The 20,580-nt window shown below is 37.8% G+C and overlaps 1 protein-coding gene across 39 annotated transcripts in view; it reads right to left on the minus strand.

Annotated features, from left to right (window-relative positions):
* Nucleotides 1-20,580, minus strand: part of Pard3 (par-3 family cell polarity regulator) — a 689,221-nt gene that overhangs the window by 378,615 nt on the left and 290,026 nt on the right. For 35 of the 39 annotated variants that reach the window (XM_074056357.1, XM_074056354.1, XM_074056352.1 and 32 more), the window contains one exon: nt 4,215-4,346. The exons of the other annotated variants lie outside the window; for them this stretch is intronic. In XM_074056357.1, the coding sequence (XP_073912458.1) occupies nt 4,215-4,346 (132 nt within the window). The remainder of the gene's footprint in view (nt 1-4,214; nt 4,347-20,580) is intronic. 39 annotated transcript variants of the gene reach the window in all.

Raw genomic sequence — 20,580 nt, forward strand, 5'->3', positions numbered from 1 at the left:
ATAAATCATACTGGTGTAAGTGCCCTCTTGACACAGACCTAAGGTCCATAACTGTTGTAAAGTATGATGTAATGAATTTTGCTAATAAATATGTCCGAAAAAAACCAAAAGGAATTTTAACCTTTTAAAGCATTGTTCAACATGTAAATTAAGAATTTTGTTGCTTTTTTCAGTTTTCTGAATCTCAGAGTTGTGTTACTTTGGAACAAACCATTTAGTTTTCAAATGCTTTGTGTTTCCTCTGAGATCTCAGAAAAAGGAAGTCACAAGATTGACATTAGAAAAGCAAGTTATTAGCCAAGCACCAGTTGACTCATGCCCGTAATCCTAGCTACTCAGGAGGCAGACATCAGAAGGATCACAGCCAGCCTAGGCAAATAGTTTGTGAGACTCTATCTTAAAAAAAACTCATCACATAAAAGGGCTGATAGAGTGACTCCAGATGTAGGCCCTGAGTTCAAATCCAAACACCTTAAAAAAAGAAAAAGGAAAAGGAAGTTCTTTGAAAGATACACAGTCTGCTAACTCCTGAGGGCAATGTGATTCAGGATTGAGATACAGGCTATTCTGAGCGAGGTGAATTCACACTGAGAGCAAGACCCTTATTGCTGGAAGTCATGTGGCTCTTGACCCAAAACACTCCCTGTACAGAGGTCTAGTAAGAGACATCACCTCCTTTGTTTGAAACCCCCTTTGCTCTCTGCTTTGGGAGGTGCCTGCTAGCTCAGCACTCACAGCATTCTTTTTTCCTTCGCATCCCCACTGTTTATTCCCATTGGCAAAGCGGGTGTGGTCATAATTGCCTTCAAAAACAGAAATAATGAGGGACAAGCACTCTAGTAAGAAATACAGCAAAAACAAAACCAATGGAGGCATATCAAACCTAGAACTCTGTTCACCTCTTCAGGACAGATAGCATCCCTAAAAGAAGACAGCCATCAGTTCTACCCTGGTGAGCCCACATTGTCAATACAGAGAGTAGATTTTTTTTTAACCACACATAATACTCTTTTATCTACAGGATGCAATCCTCTTTATTTTTAATAACAAAACTAAACAGTAAAAAAAGCCTCAGAAGAGACATCAGGCCATTAAAGTCAGATGATTCATGGGGAGTAGTTAACTGAATAAACCCACAGTTAAATGAGAATAGTAGGACTGGATTTCCAGCGTACAAAGCAGAATTAATCACTCTTATTCTGTCTGAATAATACTGCTTACTTCTGGCAAAAATTTTAACCTGAATTTTGTTTTATTTTGTATTTGTGGTTCTTGTCCTATTAAATAGATATCACTCTACCTTGTTTTTCTGAAGAGAAACCAATGGCTTCTACTCTTCCAGGTGAACAGTCTCATTCATGCCAAACTTAGTAAAAGGGTCATCGTTTTTTAAACGCTGTCCAAGGAAGATGTTTTTAGGCTCAAGCCTCAGTTAGCTAATGTTGTCTACATAGACTGAGGGGGCACCTCTTTATCCAAAACCTCCCTACTGCAAAATAAATATTTCAAATCAAGGCTCATTCTCCGCGAGGGAAAAAAAAAAAAAAAACAGTGTGTAACTTCTCAATGCAATCTCTTTTGTTTAAAAAGAAACTATTTTATATCAAAATTACAAAGAAAAAAAATACCACTTCCTTAAAAACACCTACAATTGCATTAGTAAATTATTTCTTTATAATTAACTGGATTATAATTTCTTTTAATTAAATTTCTTTCGGAAAGCTTGGGATGACATGTTTTTCTCCAAATATTGCAATAAAAATGTCCGTTCATATAATCTTGCAATTACTTAGTATTTTTTTCTGTAACAGGTACTTAAAAGTTGTTTTTCCTATAGGATGACTCCTTACTTGGGCCCATGAATTAAATAAAGGCAGAATAAAGGTTTGGCATCCCAGTTTTCATTTGTATCTGTGTCCCTAGCATGAGCCATTCTCTCCTGTAGTCTCTCTCAGTCACCTTGGAATCCAAAGAGGACAGGACTGATAAGTAAACATCCAATGGGGTGAAGATCCACTTTGCTACCCAGTCAGGTAGCAAAGCCTCTAACTATCCAATCCAGAGACAATGAGCTACTTGATCACCTATAACTATTACCTATGAGCACAGGAACACACCTGGGACTGCTTAATAATTAAGCATACTTTTACCCTTGCCCCAATCCTCTTTCCTCTATTTTAATTTTTTTGGGGGACGGGGGCAGTACTGGGGCATGAACTCAGGGCTTTGTGCTTGTGAGGCAGGTGCTCTATGGCTTCAACCACACCTCCAGCTCTTTCTCCTCTATTAAAATCTAAAGCAAATGTTTGAGCTAGGAAGATGGTTGAAATGCTGTCTTGCTTATTTCCACTGTATGCCTATGTTGCATCAATTAAATCTTTCTCTGTTTCTTTACTTGGCATTTTGGGGCAAGTGGCTGGACCTGATAGCCAGACCTGACATGTGAAACTTGGGAGCTTGGGCCTGGAACCTGAAACTCCTGAAACAACTAAAAATGTGAATTTTTACTATTCAAAACTTTCAAGTATGCTCAACATCACCAGTCATGAGGGAAATACAAGTCAAAATGAGATATCACTTCACACTTGTAAAGATGGCTGTTACCAAAAAGTCAAAAGTATACGGATATAGAGAAAAAGGAATTTTAGAACACTGCTGGTGGGAATGTAAATGAGTACAGCCACTATATCACATAGCATGGAAGTTCCTCAAAACGTAAAAACAGAACTACTATATGATCCAGCAACTCCTCTTCAGGATGTGTATCCAAAGGAAATAAAATTGCTGTATGGAAGGCATATTTGTACTCTCTTGTTCATTAAAGCATCCTTCATGACAACCAAGATACAGAAAGAACCTAAGTATCCATCAACACATAAATGAATAAAGAAAATGTGGTGTACACACAGGAATATCATTTAGCCTTAAAAAAGGAGGAAAATTCTGTCATCTGTGATAAATTGAGTGAACCAAAAGGATATTATAGTGGGTGAAATAAACCAGACACAGGAGGGCAAATACTGTGTGATCTCACTTATATATGGCATCTTAATAGGAAGATCAAATTCTCGTACAGAGAAAATGGTGGGTACCAGAGGCTGATAAGTGGGGGAAGGGGGGGATATATTGAGCAAGGGGTAGAAACTCCAGTTATAAGATCGGATGCACAGCACAGTGAGCAATAGATAATTACTAAAGCATTGCATACTTGAATTTTGCTAAAAGAGTAGATCTCAAGTGTTAGTCATCATATACACATCATTCCTGTAAGCTGATGAATTTAGTAATTATCTTGATTGTGATAATCATCTCACAATATATACATGTATCAAAATATCACATTGCATCCTTAAATATATAGTTTTTGTCAATCATACCTCAATAAAGTACTAGGCTGTAAAATGACAAAGAAAACACTGGGAAAGAAGGAAGGGAGGAAGAAGGGAAGAATTAATTTACCAGATAAATTCTTATTCTTCGTAGGAGGGAAAGACTTCTCTGACAGTGATGCAATAACTTTGTAAATAACAATTCTTTCTCCTCCCTCCTTTTTGTGCTGGGGATGGAATTCAGGGCCCCACACATAGAGCTATGAATGTGCTCTATGGAGCTACACACCCAGCCTCTGTGAGCAGTTGTTTCTACTGAGTGGTAAACAGTTCTGCCATCATGAACTGTAGATGGCTGCTCTGCAGAGTGAACTAGTCAATTCTAAAAACATATAAACCTAAAATAATTCCTTAACATTTATAAAGAGAGGTGCCCAAACATGAAAAAATAATCTAGATTGTGAAACAATACTACAGTATATATTTCGCTCATCAAATAAGTCAAATCAGGCATAGCAGAAAGTTTTCATTTGCCTTTCAGATCCTTGACTTCTTGCCTATCAAAGAACAGAGCCTAGAAAGCCTAATTGCCAGCTGGTTCATCCCCTGCCAAGTATGTGTGTCTCTAGCATTAAACTCTGAAGTCATGATTCTTCAGAAAATCCACTGCAAATAGTCACAACTACTCATTAGACATCCTTGATCAGGGACCAGAACGAAACTCTTCTGCATTTAGATTCAATGAACTCAGACTTAGAGTCTGGGACCAAATAGCTTGCAAGGGTAATTTACCTTTGAGCATCACTGCAATCAGAGAAAAATCTCTTGGCACGAGAGATAGGATGTTACACCAAGGACACATGCACACAGACACATCTGAGTTACCTGTTCTTGCTTCTCCAGCCATTTGTCCACCATTGGGTGGCTGGCACTCAGAGATGAGCGAGCACTGTCTCTCTGAAACTGGTGAGGCCAGTTACTGGTATCCCGTGGGAGGCTTCTATAGTTTTCATCTTTCTATTCAAAAAGAAAGGAAAAGGTATCTTGTAAAAAACAGACCTTGCAAATTAATGATACAACTGAATTTTCCTAAAGAAGCAGAAAAATTATTCTACATATTTAAAATATTTTTCCAAGTCTATAAAAAATAGCTAAGTGAGGATATTCTACCCAGAGAAGACTTCTGAAATGCAGTCAGGTGCCAAGAACAGGGAAGTCTAATAACTACAGCAAGAAAGAGGGCCACACACATATGTGGACAATAGACAAAAAACACTTGCTTATTTCACACTGCAGTCTAAGTCAATCTCCTGAGCCAAGTGTGTACACACAAAAAAATAAAAAATATTCCTAGATATCAAGGAAAAATAACAAGACTTTGATTATCTCTCTAGCATGGCATTTTTCCTTTACAAGAAAAATGCCTATCACAATACTTGATACATAATAGAAAAGTAATTATTCAGGTTGGATGAAGTGGTACATGCCTGTAATCCCAGCTACTCAGGAGATGGAGACAGAAGGATCCTGATTTGAGGCCAGCCTGTGCAAAGTTAGCCAGACCTTATCTGAAAAATAAAAGGTGGCAAAACTCAAGGAGTAGACCACTTACCTACCAAGTGCAAAACTTTGAGTTCAAAACCTGGTACCCAGCTAACTGCAAACAAAAGCAAATATAACAAAAAAGTTTACCCTGACATAGCTATGACAAGTGATGTCTTTACATAAATATTAATTAACTGAGTTTTTTAATACTCGCCAGAACTACAAAATGCTACAGGATGTTTCTTTTAAATCATAAATTATTACTTGCTTTGACCTTTTTTGTGGTGTTCTGATGTTTGAACTCAGGGCTTCATGCTTACCAGGCAGGTGCTCTGCCATTTGAGCTACTCCACTAGCCCTTTATTGTGTTGGGTATTCTTGACGTAGGTTCTCACTTTTTGCCTGGGCTGGCCTCAAACTATAATCCTCCTGATCAGGTATCACAATACCTGACTTCAAACTATATTACAAAGCAATAACAATAAAAACAGCATGGTACTGGCACAAAAACAGACATGAAGACCAGTGGAACAGAATAGAGGATCCAGATATGAAGCCACACAACTATGAGCAACTTATCTTTGACAAAGGAGCTAAAAATATACGATGGAGAAATAGCAGCCTCTTCAACAAAAACTGCTGGGAAAACTGGTTAGCAGTCTGCAAAAAACTGAAACTAGATCCATGTATATCACCCTATACCAAGATTAACTCAAAATGGATCAAGGATCTTAATATCAGACCCCAAACTCTTAAGTTGATACAAGAAAGAGTAGGAAATACTCTGGAGTTAGTAGGTATAGGTAAGAACTTTCTCAATGAAACCCCAGCAGCACAGCAACTAAGAGATAGCATAGATAAATGGGACCTCATAAAACTAAAAAGCTTCTGTTCATCAAAAGAAATGGTCTCTAAACTGAAGAGAACAACCACAGAGTGGGAGAAAATATTTGCCAATTATACATCAGACAAAGGACTGATAACCAGAATATACAGGGAACTTAAAAAACTAAATTCTCCCAAAATTAATGAACCAATAAAGAAATGGGCATGTGAACTAAACAGAACTTTCTCAAAAGAAGAAATTCAAATGGCCAGAAAACACATGAAAAAATGCTCACCATCTCTAGCAATAAAGGAAATGCAAATTAAAACCACACTAAGATTCCACCTCACCCCTGTTAGAATAGCCATCATCAGCAACACCACCAACAACAGGTGTTGGCGAGGATGCGGGGAAAAAGGAACCCTTTTACACTGTTGGTGGGAATGTAGACTAGTACAACCACTCTGGAAAAAAATTTGGAGGCTACTTAAAAAGATGGACATCGATCTACCATTTGATCCAGCAATACCACTCTTGGGGATATACCCAAAAGACTGTTACTCCAGAGGCACCTGCACATCCATGTTTATTGCGGCACTATTCACAATAGCCAAGTTATGGAAACAGCCAAGATGTCCCAGCACTGACGAATGGATTAAGAAAATGTGGTATCTATACACAATGGAATTTTATGCAGCCATGAAGAAGAACGAAATGTTATCATTCGCTGGTAAATGGATGGAATTGGAGAACATCATTCTGAGTGAGGTTAGCCTGGCCCAAAAGACCAAAAATCGTATGTTCTCCCTCATATGTGCACATTAGATCAAGGGCAAACACAACAAGGGGATTGGACTATGAGCACATGATAAAAGCGAGAGCACACAAGGGAGGGGTGAGGATAGGTAAGACACCTAAAAAACTAGCTAGCATTTGTTGCCCTTAACGCAGAGAAACTAAAGCAGATACCTTAAAGCAACTGAGGCCAATAGGAAAAGGGGACCAGGAACTAGAGAAAAGGTTAGATCAAAAAGAATTAACCTAGAAGGTAACACCCACACACAGGAAATCAATGTGAGTCAATGCCCTGTATAGCTATCCTTATCTCAACCAGCAAAACCCCTTGTTCCTTCCTATTATTGCTTATACTCTCTCTACAACAAAATTAGAGATAAGGGCAAAATAGTTTCTGCTGGGTATTGAGGGGGGGAGCGGGAGGGGGTGGAGTGGGTGGTAAGGGAGGGGGTGGGGGCAGGGGGGAGAAATGAACCAAGCCTTGTATGCACATATGAATAATAAAAGAAAAATGAAAAAAAAAAAATCCTCCTGATCTCAGCCTCTTGAGTAGGATTATAGGCATGAGCCACTGGCACCTGGCCTTGCTTTGATTTTTGAGCTATAAAACAATTTCAATTTTCTGAAAAGAAATAATAAATCTAGGACAAAGTAGGAAGTCAAATTTTAGTTCAATAACTAAACTGAAATTAATTCTGACAAGAACAAATTTAAAATGTTACCTTCAGTTCAACCTGCTTACATAAGAGTGCCAAGTTAACAGAAATATAATATTCCCCTAACAACTCTGTTAAGAGTAGTCTGGCTATAAACATGAGTTATTCTTAATTCTTCATTCCTTATACTAGAAGAGCACCAAACACTGCAACAAGGAAACACTCCAATAAACAGGTTTCCACAGTATAGACCTTAGCTGCAGAGCAGGACATGGCTTTTTCCTCCTTCATGAGGTCTACCAGAGAAGAAAGCAAGCATGAATTCACAGCCTTAGACCTATGACAATACTGTGACATAGGAAAATAAGAAAAAAAAATCTACAAGTGTTTACCAATAAAAATTTTGACATGATACGTTATGAACTTTAAAGAATCAACTTGCAAAACAATAAAATCATCTTTCAAAGCTCTGTAGCAGTAGGGACTTTCCACAAGGAAAAGTCGGTAAGTTTCTGCTCACTGCAGCTTCAGAAAGCTGTAACGGAACATAATCACATGCAAGAAAAATGCCAATTAGCTCAAGGCTGCAGCTCCATGCGCCTGGTCACAAATTAGGAGTTGACCTTGCTTACAGGCATAAAAATGCTAAGGAGAAAGCATGGCCAAAGTCTAAGGAAAGGAATAGAGCAAATGAAGAAACGAAGACCCACCAGATCTCAAAATACTAAGACACTTTTCTTAAAGCAAGAATTTCAGGACAAAACAAATACTGTGTCATCCCATAGTCCATAAACATACTGACAATAAATTCAAATAAGTCATAAAAAGTGTGACAGAACCTTCAATGTGTCCAAAAACAACAATTGTAAAGGAGGTGAAACCCAAGTACAACTTTTAATGCCAAGGACTGTGGAAACAGATCATAGAATGAACAAAAAACACCATTTAACTCCTAAGAAAATAACTAATTCAAAGATAATCAATGAATGCTACAAATGTTAGGTGAAAAACTGGAAGGCACAGTGATAAAATATCACTTGAAAAGGGAAAATGTGAATGAAGAGATCCAGTGTTACTATTCTCATGCTTCTGGGGTCTGGAATGCAGTCCGTGGCTGGCTCCTTTGCTCCTTCTGAATGCCTATCACTGCTCCTACTCCCATAAATGGTCCTCATGGACTCTGTCTATGGACCACTCACCACCAGCTCCCTGGACACACTCAAAACCCTTCTATCCTGAAAAGCAGGCACCTATCAGGATGCCCAAAGACCCTTTGAACTCAACAGATGGAGAATGAAACTCACGTCCTGTGTCAATACATGACCCTTTCCTTAAATATCCAGCATCATCTTCCTCTCTTTCCTCCCCCTGTAATCTCCAGTTAATTCAATTTCTCTGCCAAGATTTTACTTCTGAATGGACTTGTCCCTCATTGACTCTTAACAGTGGTTCTAGCCCTATCCACTCCAACCCTGCTCTACACCACTGCCTGCTGGAGGACTTTTCTAAAATGTATGTTCACATCATACCTGTAGCAAACACCGAAGGTAGACCACAGGAACTTGCAGTCATGTTCACTGTGCCACACGCCCCCTTTATAATGCTAACTCACAATTTAAATTTTTACAACTGCTATTTCCACTGTTACGGTGAAGCCTGGACAGAGATTTCCACTCACATTTAAAATCAAGCACTTAGCTCAGTGGCCTACACCAATGGGAGTGGCCTTTTCTTGAGGATTTTTCATGTTTCCTATTTCACATGGTTTCAGAATCCTAGAATTTGTGCAGAACTCTCTAGTAAGTTGTTTGAAAAATTGTTAATGGAATATGTTAAAGAGGTATCCAGATAAACTTAAGCTTTCCAGTGAAATGGCATGATAGCTTTTAAGTTTATACTAAAAGATGTGTATCATTGATACATGCTTATTGCAATTTAAGGTCACACCTACAGCATACAAGGTCTGTGGAAAATGTGATTATTTTTAATTGCATCTAAGAAATAGTGTGCTGTTTTTCTATTTAAGTCAATTATGACATGCAATTTATACAACAGGGTAGCACAACATAATTGTATTAAGGGAGATTATGGCTAAACATCAGAGGACCTGTCTTTTTTGCACTGTACCTAATAAATTCTGCAATTTTCTACTTGTACAATCAACCTTGAGGAGTTAGTGGACAAGAAAAATAAAACTGACATTAACCCCTCATAATAATATAGTTACCCCAATACATCGCGAAGTAAACGATGAATCCATATATTAATTCATGTGTAATGATGAGTAAATCACAATAATCTTAAATCATTATTAAGTAAAGAATTTTGAGAATATATTACAATCATTATACAACATACATATTCTTTTGTTGATTGCACCAGCCGGGGCCTGGGATGTTAGTTAGCCATGTTCTTTTACACAGTCTCGCCTTTAGTTTGGGTCCAGGGCAGAGTGTCAGCCTGAGCGGCTGTGGCTCTGTATTTGTGGTGGTAGCGGATCAAGAAAAGTCATATGCCCAATGTATTTTCTCTTTCACAATATGTGCTTAGACGGTCACCATTTTCCACTAAAATATATATAATATGCTCTATTTTCAATTTGAAAATATTTGTTTTAGGGTAATAATTTAAATATGGCAGTCTTAATTATATCATGTAAGACTACATACATACTCATTTGCAGGTCATACTACAATTACAAAGTGAAAATATATATCAAATATATTTCATACCTGTATTTCATAAATTAAAGACAGAAAAACCAACCCCTCAAATTTTACTGCCATTTATATTTTAACAAGTTAGAACTGCATTTGTAGTGATAGAGAATGTGACTTAAAATCTACTTCGTTCCATGATCAAATTAATCCCAAAACTATATACATTAGTAAACATCAAAGCAAAAACAGACACCTTTTCTGTAAACATAAACCCTACCAGTACTCTGTAATCCCAGTACTCAGGAGGCAGAGGCAGGAGGATCATGAGTTCCAGGCCAGCCTGAGCCACACAGCAAAACTATCTCAAAAAAAAAAAAGTGCCAATATTCTAATGACTTCTTAAATAATAAAATCCTAATCATTAAATCTGCTAATGACAAACAATTCATTAAAGTCATTACTTTATCTAAACAACCATATAAGAAAAATGCTATACAGAATTATTTTTTTAAAAAAAATTATAATGCTTACCTTCCACCTAAAAGGCTGCCCCCAAGCAACCACTGAGTTTTGTGCAAGGTGGGGGAAACTTCCATTTGCCAGAAAAAAAACAGATGTTCCTACTGTGATCAGAGATTTTCCTTATCATCTAAAAGTACTGCCATGTCATCAGGTATGAAAAAGTCAACCCTGGCTGGGAAATGCATATTAATTTGCTGCTCCCTGGTAGCAGAATCCTGGTTATGGAGTAAATCTCTTCCAGGACAGGGGAAGTAAGTGTGCTTTCTTTCTCCCCCTCACCTCTCCAGAAGCCAATTTCAATTCAGCAAGAAGAAATCACATAGAACCCACTCAGTGCCTGGGGACAGAAGCTCAGTCCTGGCATGCAAAATAGGGACTCCACAGCTTTATCTCCCAGAAACAGCTATTTAGCTGATGGTCAGATTTCCTGGCAAGCCTGCATACCCTCTGTTGCAAAATTCCAGACTATTTCATGATTATTACAGAAGCAATGGGCATTTCTATGTTAGCAAGGAAGTCTTACTATGTTTCCACTTTACTTCAGTGCAAAAACTCCAAACACCTTTTCAAAAATCATGAGAAATCACACCATATTTTGAAATACAAAACACTCAATGCATATAAATTTCACTTTTGCACCCTCTGTGCATCATATGGTTTCAATATTCCCATATGATGATATGATTTTACATGTGCAACATTTTTTCAGCACTGCAATTTTGGTAAAAGAGAATTCAATTTTGCACTTTATCACTTCTCCAAAAAATGATACACAAAGAACAGAGGAAACTATTTTGGGAATCTCTAACCTGGTGTTATGAGATTGAACTAAAATTAGTAATTATGGTTCAGGATAACTTTTTTCTAAAAAATTATATGAAGCTTGCTAAAATCATCACTCATCATATTTTTGATTCAATGTACCAGACACTTTCCTGTCTTCTAGGTCAGAGTTTATCTTTTGTGCCTCTTGGCAGATACACCAGACTTTGGTATCAATGTCACAACCAAAGCTTACAAGAAAAGAACCATAAAATGATCTGTAAATAAAACTGTTGTGAATGTACCTTTGAGTCACCCACCAAAAAAACAAATGAGAACAAGAGGAGGGAGAAAAAAGAGGAGGGAAGGAGGGAGAAGAGGATGAATATGAAGGCAGAAATGTTTGGCCCTTCATGTGGGTCTGAACCCATTCCATGTCTATTAGGACATTTTAAAATGCTTGGGACAAGGGTTTCAGGTTTCATATTTGGGAATATTTGTATATACATAATGAGAGAACTTGGGGATGGGACACAAGAATAAAAATATGAGTTTCATATACACTTTATACACATAGCATGAAGATAATTTTATAGAAGATTTTAGTAATTTTGCACATGAAACAAAGTTTCATGCTATGGAATTTCCAATCGTGATGTCATGGCCGCACTCAAACACGTTCAGATTATGAATTTATGGATGAGGGATGCTCTGCCTGCCAGGCCTTACACGAGATGCATGGCTATTTGGAAGCACAGTAGTCCCTCATATCTGTAGTTTAGCTTTCTGAGGCTTTAGTTACCCATAGTCAGCCACAGTCCAAAAATGTGAAATAGAAAATTACAGAAATAAACAATTAAGTTTTAAATTGTGCACCATTCTAAGGAGATGATGACAGAGGTGGTGAAATCTTGTGCCCTCTTGCTCTGTCCCAACCAGGAAGCAAATCATATCTTTGTCCAGTAATACACACTGTATATGCCGCCTGCATAATAGTCCCCTAATAGCCATCATAGTGACCAGATCAACTGCCACGGTAGCACAGTGCTTGAGCTCAAGTGATCCTCATTTTACTTAATGATGGCCCCAAAGTACAAAACAGTGAGGCCTGCTATTCAGATAAACCAAAGAGAGGCAGTAAAGTAGTTCCTTTAAGTCAAAAGGTGAAAGTTCTCAACTTAATTAGGAAAGAAAAAAAGCATATGCTGAGGTTGTTATGATCAACAGTAGGAAAGAATCTTCTATACATGAAATCATGAAGAAAGAAAAATAAATTGGTTCCCGTTTTGCAGTTGCACTTCAAACTACAAAAGCTACAGAATAAGTGCTTAGTTAAGATGGAAAAAGCACTAAATTATAGGGTTCAGTACTATCTAAAATTTCAGGCATCCACAGGGAGTCTTGGAATGTATTCCCTGCAGTTAAGCGGGGTGGGGGGGGGGGGGCAAGTGTATAATGAACTTAAAAGACATTATTGGAAATCCATGGTCACTAATATTCTATGTGACATGCCTACTATTGTTGATCTGAAGGCATATGGTTTGTTTCTTTATTATCTGTTATCACTAAGCCAATACTCAGCAGTGAATGAGCTGCACATCTTACTACCTTACTTTTCTTTTCAAGCATAAATTTCCCCCATATTCTTAACAGCTATAAATGAGAGACACGGAGGAGACAAAGGAAAGAATCTGTTTATAGACTTGTTCTAACAAGACAAAAAGGAAACTAAAAATCCATACGTTTTGCTCTGGTTATTTCGGAGGTGAGGTCTCAACTACTTGCACGGGCTGGCCTGGAACCTCAGTCCTTCCAATCTCAACCTCTTAAGTAGCAGGATTACAGGTGTAAGCCACTGGCAGATTTAAATGAATTTTACATTTTGAACAGAAATTAGTAATAAATATTGAAATAATTTACCCAAGTAAATTAAATATCCAAGCAAATTAATAACATACAAAATAAAATTTCCTAGCACATATACATCAAATTTTCACTGGACTTATCTCCTTTGAAAGTTAAAAAGTATCATTCAGAGTTCTGAAAACTCATTCTAGCCTGAAAATCTAAACTGTTGATCTCTACATGTTATACAGACTTTTCCAGTCATTATGACACAGACTCAGTAGCTTCCAGTATATACAATTACATGCAGTTTAGTGAGAAACTCAGGAATTCTGAACATGTACACCAAACATGTCAATGTCGTCACACTAATATATAAGTCCCCATTTGAAAATTACAGCTGTTTGCCAACAATTTCCTTAATAAACCCTTCCAGTTAATACACTGACAAACCAGAAATAACCTTTTAGTTTTAACTCACAATCTATACCTGGTCACCAGCTTGGTCACAATCTTCATATCGGAGAAGAAAAATAACCTTCAAAAAAACTGCATCAGGCTATGAACATACAGGAATCCAATCAGAAAAGGGCTGGTCAAAATCTTTCATGGAGATCCGGGTTGGATGAAAATAAAAAGGTCACAGATCTGTTCGTGGACAGACCAGAGCATCAAAAGGGAAGAGAAAGAGCAGCCAACTCCACCTCATTCAGAGTACCTGTTCAAACCAATTTTCCCCACTGTTCCTAGTCCACTTCAATAACTCAGAATGTCATGAAAAATTTTGAATATGGATGTTTTGTTTTGTTGAGGAGCAAGCCCAGGCCTTGCACATGTTAGGCACGCCCTCCAACTTCTGAGATACATCCCTGGCCCTAGATGCAGAATTTAGAAGTTGGAAGGAATAAGCTAGAGGACATCCAGCTTAACCTTTCACTATCTGAGAATGAAACAGGAATCCAACAAAGTTGTAATAAATGCTTCTGCAGACATCTGGATGACCAGACAGTTCCCATGGCTGTCCTACCCACCTCAGTGCCCAATTTCTAGCTAATTTCTGAGTAATGAAATTTCCCACATCTCCCTCTCAATCTACGCATAACTCACATGGGTAAAAACAGTAGTTTCACAATGAGGTGATGTGCCCACTTCATGACCTCAGATCAGAGGTAAATAATGAACCTTAGACATTTGGTGAAGGTGAATCTACAGCATTTCTTCACTACAGGTCAGTACCATGCACTTTCTATCTCTACTCATTGGAAACAAATTGTTAAATACAGCCAATCTTAAGGAAGAAGAAAATTAAGTTCAAGCTTCCATAAGGGGGAGTATTTTATATATATACACATATATGTGAATTCTTCTGTAAAGAAATGTGTTCCTTCACCCCTGCGTATCTTTTACTCAGTCACCTACTAATATCAGTGTGAACTGCAGGAGAATTACTTTACTTCTTGGGTTATTATTCAATGATATCATTTTGTGTCTGCTAAGCAGTATTAAGCAATGTACAGATAGACGTCAAGAAGAAGGCTGAGTATATCATTTCTCAAAAAGCAATACAACCCCCAAAGATTAGAGAAAGCAAACACAAAAATGGGAGTGAAAAGGAACAGAGACCAGTTATCATAATTGACTATTAGCAGTGACACTAATGAAGCTAAGTACATTTTTATTTAAGACTAGGATAAAGATTAATATAGACCTGGTGAGGTTTTCAAAAATTATGCCAGTGTTAACAATAAATAAATGCTTGGTATTTGTTATACTCATCTTTTTAAAGTTTCTTACTGAAAACGTTAGAGATGAATATGCTAAGGCATGATAAGGTAGTTATGAAATATTTTATGGTTTGAAATAATCAACCAAATAGTTATTTGGCCATGTACAAAATCTATAAATATGCTGGGAGATAGCATACTTGTTAAGAGCACAGAATCTCTTTTTTTTTTTTTTTTGGTGGTACTGAAGTTTGAACTCAGTACTTCACACTTGCTAGGCAGGTCTTCTACTGTTTCCCTTTCCTTCCCTTTCATTCTCCCCTCTCCTTCATTTATTTGGTGCTGAGGATGGAACTCAGAGTCTCAAAAATGGTAGGCAAGCCCTCTACCACTGGGCTATACTCCCAGTCCCAGTAACAACAACAACAACAAAAAGTAGAGAATCTAGGCTCATACTGCAACTTTATCATGTAACAACTGGCTTCCATATGAGGTGAATGATTTGAATTCTTTGAGGCTCCATCTGCTCTCATCAATACAGTGGCAATACAATAGTTATCTATACCTCAGAGGAGACTGAGATATAATGTGCAACACACCAAGTACAGCACAGTGCCTAAGAATAACAAATACTCAAGACAGCATAGCTAGTTTCCATGAAAATATCAAAGTCCCAGAAACAGATGTAGGTTAGAGAGAAGGTAGGTAGTGTTGAATATGGGTAGTGCCTACTGGAAGGTCCACATACTGCTGAAAGCTTGGTCCCCAGGTGACGATACTGGTGGCAACCTCTAAGAAGTAAATCATAGGTGCTCTTGAGGCCCTGATGGCATGGCTTACAGGGCATTGCGGGATCTGGCCCCTTCCTGTTTCCTTCTTTATGGGAGTTTGCTCCACCACACACTCCAGCCATGATGCTCACTGGATGCTCTCTTACATGATTCTCAAAGTCATGGGATCACCTGATTTATACTGGAACCAAGAAATAGGAGCCAAAATAAACCTTTGCTCTTTGGAAGTTAACCACAGATGTTTCATTATAGCAACTTGAAGCTACTAATACAAAAAGGAAAACATTTCTACCCCCAAGCTGCAAAAACCTTTGATTAGAATGCATTTTTCCAAGGGCAGTCAAGAACTAGATGGCACTGGGAGTACATGCAAATTAAAACTAAGGATGCTCAAAGCTGGCATGGCTAGAATGCAAACTCCAGTAGCTCCAGACCCCAGCAATTCCAACTGATACTTTTCTTGTTAATCACAGGACCTGAAGTGGCTGGATCTAACTTCCCAACTGAAAATAGGTAAGTTTATAAACTAAATGATCAAAAATTACAAAAACCAATTAAAAAAGAGGAGAGGAGATCAAAATATTTTAAGTGGATAAAGACTTTGTGAAGTTTTGATCAATATAATGTAGTCAGTGTTGTTTCTTGATCCTCACCTACAAAAAAAACAGGTGTAGCATATTTCTTTCTCCCTACTATATGTAACTATAAGGGTGCTCAATAAAGATTCTGATATTATTTTGAATTTATATTCCTGGAATGGTTTAGGAACTCTAAAAATATCACATCCAGGCTCAAATAAAAATTTCTCAATATCCCCATATGATTTTATAAGTGAGCACAAATTACAATATTTAAAGCATATGAAGGTAGATTATATTCCTAAATGTGACACAGAAATAGATAAGACAAGGTCATTCACTGTGCAGACTAGGTAGGCTTGGCACCTCAAGTGGGCTTATTGTAGTAATGATTATAACCATCACTGCCTGAAAGGTCTTTTAATATGCAAAACAGAACGGTGAGATTTGCAGTTTTAGAGTTCTTTAACAGGAAATACAGATGCTGTAGCAAAGGAGTCTCAGATCTGGGTCTCAGCTGGATCTCCCTTGAAGCAACTACTGAAGAAAATTAAACACAGCTACCAGTCTGTCACAGAGGAGCGTGGCTCTGAAGAACGATCTCAGCTCACCCTTTGGGGCTTTGGATGCTTACTGTAAACATAGCTGGCAGCTATGCTGGGCATGCGAATAGCTGAAAGACGAGGAATTATTTCTCAATAGACAGCTGATGGATGATACTGGTAGTTTCAGAATTAACAATATGACAACTGGCCTTACACATCTGCTTCTCACAAGACAGAGACCAGAAAACTAAAGGGTTTTTTAGAGGAATGAGGGAGCAGAGAGGTCAATGTAGAACAACACTTCATAATATAAATAAATAAATAAATACATAAATAAATAAATAAATAAATAAGCAAAAAGGCTATTTAAAAGAAACATGCACAAGGGTTCAACATAAATTATTCATCTACTATGAGTATATGTTACATATTTTACAGTTAATGTAAAAATGTTCTCACTTTCAAGAAAATGGGGGAAAGGTTTTAGAAAACAGGTAGTAGGCATGTTCTAGAGGTGCCAGTGTCTGCATTAGTGTTGGTGACCTGATAGGTGACATTGGGAAAAGCACATCTTGGCCATATGTTTTCAAATACACATTTAACTAATAAGGAGGGCATTGGGTGGTGGGAAATAGGCACAAAGGAACAGCAGACAGAAACACTATCACAGCTTCTACCTAGAAGCACTATTGCAGGGTCAGGTGCAGTGACACACACCTGTAATCCCAGTCACTCAAGAAGTAGAGATCAGCTTTAGTTTCTCTGCTACTATTTAACACAGAGAAACTAAAGCAGATACCTTAAAAGCAACTGAGGCCAATAGGAAAAGGGGACCAGGAACTAGAGAAAAGGTTAGATCAAAAAGAATTAACCTAGAAGGTAAAACACACACACAGGAAATTAATGTGAGTCAACTCCCTGTTTGGCTATCCTTATCTCAACCAGCAGAAACACTTGTTCCTTCCTATTATTACTTATACTCTCTCTTCAACAAAATTAGAGATAAGGGCAAAATAGTTTCTGCTGGGTATTGAGGGGGTGCGGGGGAGAGGGAGGGGGTGGAGTGAGTGGTAAGGAAGGGGGTGGGGGCAGGGGGGAGAAATAATCGAGGCCTTGTATGCACATATGAATAATAAAACAATTTAAAAAATTAAAAAAAAAAAAAAGAAGTAGAGATCAAGATGAACTCTGTTCTAGGCCAGCCAAGACAAAAAATTAGTGAGACTCCCCCCAACCCACCCCCAACTCACTGGGCATAGTGCTATGGTTTTGAATGCCTGCGATCCCAGCTCTGCTGCAGATATAGGTAGGAGGAGCCAGCCCTGGGCAAGCAAAAAAAAAAAAAAACACAAGACCCTATCTAAGAAATAACTAAAGCAAAAAGGTCTGGGATGTGGTTCAAGAGGCTGCCTAGAAAGCAGGCCCTGAGTTCAACCCTGAAGGCCCTGAGTTAAATCCCCAGTACCACCAAAAAACAAAATAATTCTATCTTTGCATTGAAATAGGAAGTTCCAATATTTCAATAAGACATTTAAAAAAAAAACATTCTAAATAAGCTCATTTTAATGGGCTTTCATTTGAAAATGAGGAACTCATGCAATCCAAACACATGGTTTACTGGGCTACGATTTTAAAATACAGCCTAAAAAGAAGACACATCAAGATAGCCTTTATACTCCTATCTGCCCCTGGGCATCCGGTTTTTGTTTGCTCAATTTTGAAAAAGGGTCTTGCTATACAGCCAAGACTAGTCTAGAAGTCAAAGATCCTCCTGCCTCTGCCTACCAAGTGCTGGTATCACAGGTGTTCACCACCATGCCCAGTTCCTATTTATGCTCTCTTAAATGGGCAAGTACATTTTTTCCATTTCAATTAAATCTAAGATAATCACAAAGATTGAGCCCTGGAATCAAGAGTTAAAGAAATACACACACACATACACACACATTTCCTGGATTGCTTTAGGTAAAGCAATCTGTTGGTATGAGTATGTTTAGTATCTTAGAAGTCCACAGGTAATCGTAATGCACCCTCAAGCAAAACCATTTAGGATGTTTTCTTTTAAGGATGACAGTAACTTCTGGAACTCAGAAACAAGCTCAGTTTCATCTTTCTTTTTTCATAATTCACCTCCTAAGCCCACCTCAACCTGTCTAGCTCCTCTCACAGTGCTATATATATCACAAGTACTTCATACTTGGTTGTTCATGAATTTATATGAAACAATTACCAATGACTTTTTAAAATGTTCAGCTCCATGATCAAATAAATCTACTCCAAGAATCTAGTCTAAGAAAATAATGAGAGATGTCAACATCAATTGATATATAAGGATATTCTCTGAAGGGCAATTTAAAAGGTTACTTATAAGAGCAAACAAAATTGGCAAAAATATAAATGTCAAACAACAGAAAACCCACCAAAAAAAAAAAAATAAGCACCATCTCTAAAAAGCTCAGCACACAATAGAACACTCTGTAAACTGTCAATACTTATGAGACATAAGAAAATTCTCTGAGTACCACACAAATAAGGAAGATTGGCTGAGTCCCACTAGCAGTAAGGACAGCCTGCATCTGTATGAACACATATGCAGAGCTATGCTTCCCAGAAGTCCTGAACATCACTCCTGTTCAAGATTGCAAATGATCTGTCTGCTTCATCAGAGCTTCATTACTTCATAAGGGAGAAGTATAGGCATAATTAAGTTATCAGAGGGGAAAAAAAAAAAAAACTAGAGTACCTTAAAATATACTCCAAGAAATGCTTATAAAAATAGTTTTCTAGACAGTGGTAGAATGCATATGCAAAGGCTGGGGTTCCATCCCCAATACTGCAAAAAATTTTGAAGAAAGAACTAACATTTCTAATAAAAAGGAAAGAGAGATAAGAGGCATAATTAAGAAAGCACCCCTTCCAAAAGGGTGAGTATATCAGGAGGAACTAGAAAGAAACCACACATGCCAAGAAGCTAAATAAAGCAGAAATAAGAACCCAAGGGGTAAGAAGCATTCCAAGATCTCTTTGAGAAATTTTAAAAAAGCAAAAAAGCTAATGATACCAAGGTGACATGTTTTCATTATCACTTTCTTCCCCTTTCCCTAATCAAGTAAGAATGTCTCTCGGAAACATGTCAACACACAGTTTTTAGTGCGAAATCTACCTATTTTTAATACTTTTTTAGTGGGTAGGGGGTGTGTAACTCAGAAAAAGAACACCTGTCATTATTTAGGGAAAGGAACAATGTCTTATGAGAACTGCACAGTGAAAACAGTACAGTCCTTATCCTTGGACTTCCCAGCAGGCATATTCTGCCAAGCACCTCATTACAACTTTTTTGACAGGACAAATCAAAGGCTCCCCACCTACCTGTTGGCCTCTTTAGTCACAGTGACACAGACTGAGTAAGGACGACTAAAGGGGTGGGAAAGTGACTTGAGTATTCACACTGACTAAAATAGTCCTTCCCAAGATGAAATATTAACCACATATGAAATCTCAAATGAAAATACAGCTTCAAGCAAGATACATACCACACAAGGAATGAACAAAATGTTCTCTAAAACAGAGGAAAGGGCAGTCAGTCGCGAAATGCTGCAAGCAGTAATGAGCAACATCCCAAAGATCTTTAAAAAAAAGGAAGACTCTCATCCCCTCCATATCTCGCCTGCCAATAAAAGTATAAACATTTTTTAAAAGGCAGATGCCCACAGAACCCTTGACTCTCCAAGTTCAAGGTTGGCTTAGCCTCATCAAAGTTTGTGTGCATTTCCTTAAGCCTCCTAGTGGAATGAGTTATTATCAGTTTGAAGTAGCAAGACTGCACTTCCTATCTGGAGTATTGAACCACTGGAGGGAGTTCAGCATGGTTCTGTTCAAGCATATCAGGTTGGAACATCCTTGCTAGAAACAAAAGATTTTAATTGATTAGTAGCACTATTCTAAAACTACTTGCTTTCTTATGCAATCTGAAAGAACAGAAGCCAAATATGAAGATGAGTT

Source organism: Castor canadensis, chromosome 15 (genome assembly GCF_047511655.1).
Source record: "Castor canadensis chromosome 15, mCasCan1.hap1v2, whole genome shotgun sequence".
Classification (NCBI taxonomy): domain Eukaryota; kingdom Metazoa; phylum Chordata; class Mammalia; order Rodentia; family Castoridae; genus Castor; species Castor canadensis.